The following is a 2,454-nucleotide window of genomic DNA, read 5'->3' as shown; positions in this document are numbered from 1 at the left end:
TAGCTATTGAAAAGGAAATTATGGAAGACCAAATTCTGTTTTCAGAAAATTGAGCTACCTGTTTTCCCTGGGCCACCGACAAAACTAGTTTCCTAAAACTCTCCTGTCACAGGTAAAAAAAAGAAATACTGTACTAAGCTTTGACATAAAGCTTTTTTATGCCCTGGAGAACAACACACAGTGCAGATCTGTGGCATCCTACATATTCCAACAGCAATCCTAGTCCCTGTTGTGGAAAACCCATAAGAATAACAATGTGTGGGGTTTTTCTTAGCACCACTACGTTCAGAAAGCATCAGAATAGAGCCGCATGGGCATGATTCATTGACTATATCCCATTCCATTGTTTACCCTTCACCTTTCACATGACAGCTCATAATGAGAGAAAAACCTATCTCCTGTGATTACAACACACAGCGCAATGCATCCATTTGTTAGACCCAAATCTCATTGTTAAAACCTCAATACCTGCAGCTCCAGGGAATGTGCCACTCCCAAAGGACAGCACCTCAGATCCAGAAACAGCTGGGAGGAACCAGTGTAGTGTCCCCCTAACATTCTCACATCCTGTAGGTGTGACTCTGCAGGGGACCATTCTAACCCCTTGGAGGCATCCCTTGCTGGCAGCAGCCCTTGCAGAAGGCGCAGGAGCTGCACAGCACAGGCTGGCCTTTTCTCAGCTCCTGGGTCCCTAACACTCAGGGCTTCCCTCTCCCTACAGAACAGCGAGTGAACACGCAGGCGCTGAATAAAGGGACGCAATTCCATAGGGGCCCGTCAACAACGGAGGTGATGTCATGGTCCCACCACATTCCTGTTGACACCAATGAGGTTATACAATTCAGCTTGCATAGGGGAAGCTCAGAAACGAAGGAAGGAAGGGAGGGAGAGCTGCGTGTAGAGTCCCTACAGGTCACTGCATGTGCGCTTCCCACAGCGCCGCAGCCCGCCCCCTGGGTTCCCACGCGGCAGCTCGCTCAGGCTCATCTCTCATCCGGTGGGCAACCCAAAGCGTCTGGGGCCAAGAGCGGGTGTCCAAGACAGCGGTCCCCGGAGACAGCTCCATGGGGCCAGCAGAATTGCAGGGGCGTCTGGCTTTTAGAAGAACCAGCTGCGTCTGTTTATTGGACAGTTGCATGTCCTCTCCTAATAGGTGCAGCCCCGCTGCGTCCTTCGGTATTCCCACACTCCAGCCAGGTAGGGGCGGGGAGAAGTGTACAATGAGAGACAGAGCTACCGGGAGAAATGAACTATAAACCATTTATTAGTTAACGAAAAAACGCATAAACAAGATCCCACTTCGAGGTGGAAGTGGGATGAAAACCTTTGATGGCTGGTCATCTGCACGGACGCGCATCTCGCCTTCTGTGCGAGGGAGGAGAGCTGGGTCTGTCTGTCCATGGGCAGCAGCCCTGGGAGTGAGAGGAGAATCCGAAAGGAACTTGCAAACAGGCGCCCGGCGGGCGGGCGGGCGGGCGGGCGGCGGCCTGGGAGGCGGGTCAGTAGAAGCAGACGGTGTGCAGGAAGGGCTGGCCGCTGTGCTCCTCGAACTCCAGGAGCAGCTCGGCGAGGTCGCTGTCCACGTTGTCCAGGAGGCGGACGCACTGGCACAGCTCGCAGAGGAGGACGGCGCCCAGGTGGGCCTCGCGGTAGTTGTCCTGGATGTCCACGTTTACCACGTGCACCAGCTGCAGGGTCTCCTGCTCCCGCGCGGTCAGCTCCCGCACCACCTGGTCGTACACCCGCTCCTCGCAGGTGAGGATCAGGTCGAAGGGCTCCTGGCAGCTGGCGAACTGCTCGGGCCGCAGCTTGACGGCGCTGTTCCTCTGCAGCATGCGCAGCACCCCGTTCCGGGCGTACAGCTCCGGGTCTTTCCGGCGGAGGTCCCGGTAGATGGCGTCGTAGGTGGTGCTGTAATCGTACACGTTGGGCTTGTCCGGCGCCGGTCCCGGGAGCTTCACGTGGGACCCCGTTCCGAAGGACCGGACCGCGAACCCCTTTTGGCTGAGGAGGTAGTGGGCCTCCATGCTGCGGTTCTGGTTGCTGGAACAGACCACCGCCACCCGAGGCTGCACCGATGCCATGGACGTTGGTCGTTGGTCGTTGGTCGCACTGGCCCCGCCCAGCAGAGACGCTCTCAGGCCCGCAAGCCTTACGCTCCCCTAGGGCGTAAGGTGACGTAACGTGAAGCCGTTGGAGGGACGTAAGGCTTGGGGTCATGTGCAGTGTCCCGTGCACAGTGTGGGGCCGTGTGCAGTGTCCCGTGCACAGTGTGGGGCTGTGTGCAGTGTCCTGTGCACAGTGGGGGGCCGGTGCACAGTGTCCTGTGGACAGTGTGGGGCCGTGTGCAGTGTCCCGTGCACAGTGTGGGGCCGTGTGCAGTGTCCTGTGGACAGTGGGGGGGCCGGGTGCACAGTGGCTTGTGGGCAGTGTGGGTCTGTGTGCAGTGTCCTG

At 57.6% G+C, this 2,454-nt stretch overlaps 1 protein-coding gene across 1 annotated transcript; it reads right to left on the bottom strand.

Annotated features, from left to right (window-relative positions):
• Positions 1 to 1,499: 1,499 nt before the first annotated feature.
• LOC118653562 (RNA polymerase II subunit A C-terminal domain phosphatase SSU72-like) lies at positions 1,500 to 2,084 on the bottom strand. The gene has a single exon (XM_036304208.1). It carries the CDS (start codon positions 2,082 to 2,084, stop codon positions 1,500 to 1,502), a length of 585 nt encoding a protein of 194 aa, XP_036160101.1.
• Between the last annotated feature and the right edge of the window lie 370 nt (positions 2,085 to 2,454).

The sequence above is a fragment of the Myotis myotis genome, unplaced genomic scaffold, assembly GCF_014108235.1.
Source record: "Myotis myotis isolate mMyoMyo1 unplaced genomic scaffold, mMyoMyo1.p scaffold_m19_p_4, whole genome shotgun sequence".
Taxonomy (NCBI): Eukaryota; Metazoa; Chordata; class Mammalia; order Chiroptera; family Vespertilionidae; genus Myotis; species Myotis myotis.
Note: the sequence above shows the minus strand (reverse complement) of the source record. Positions and strands in the feature narration are given on the sequence as shown.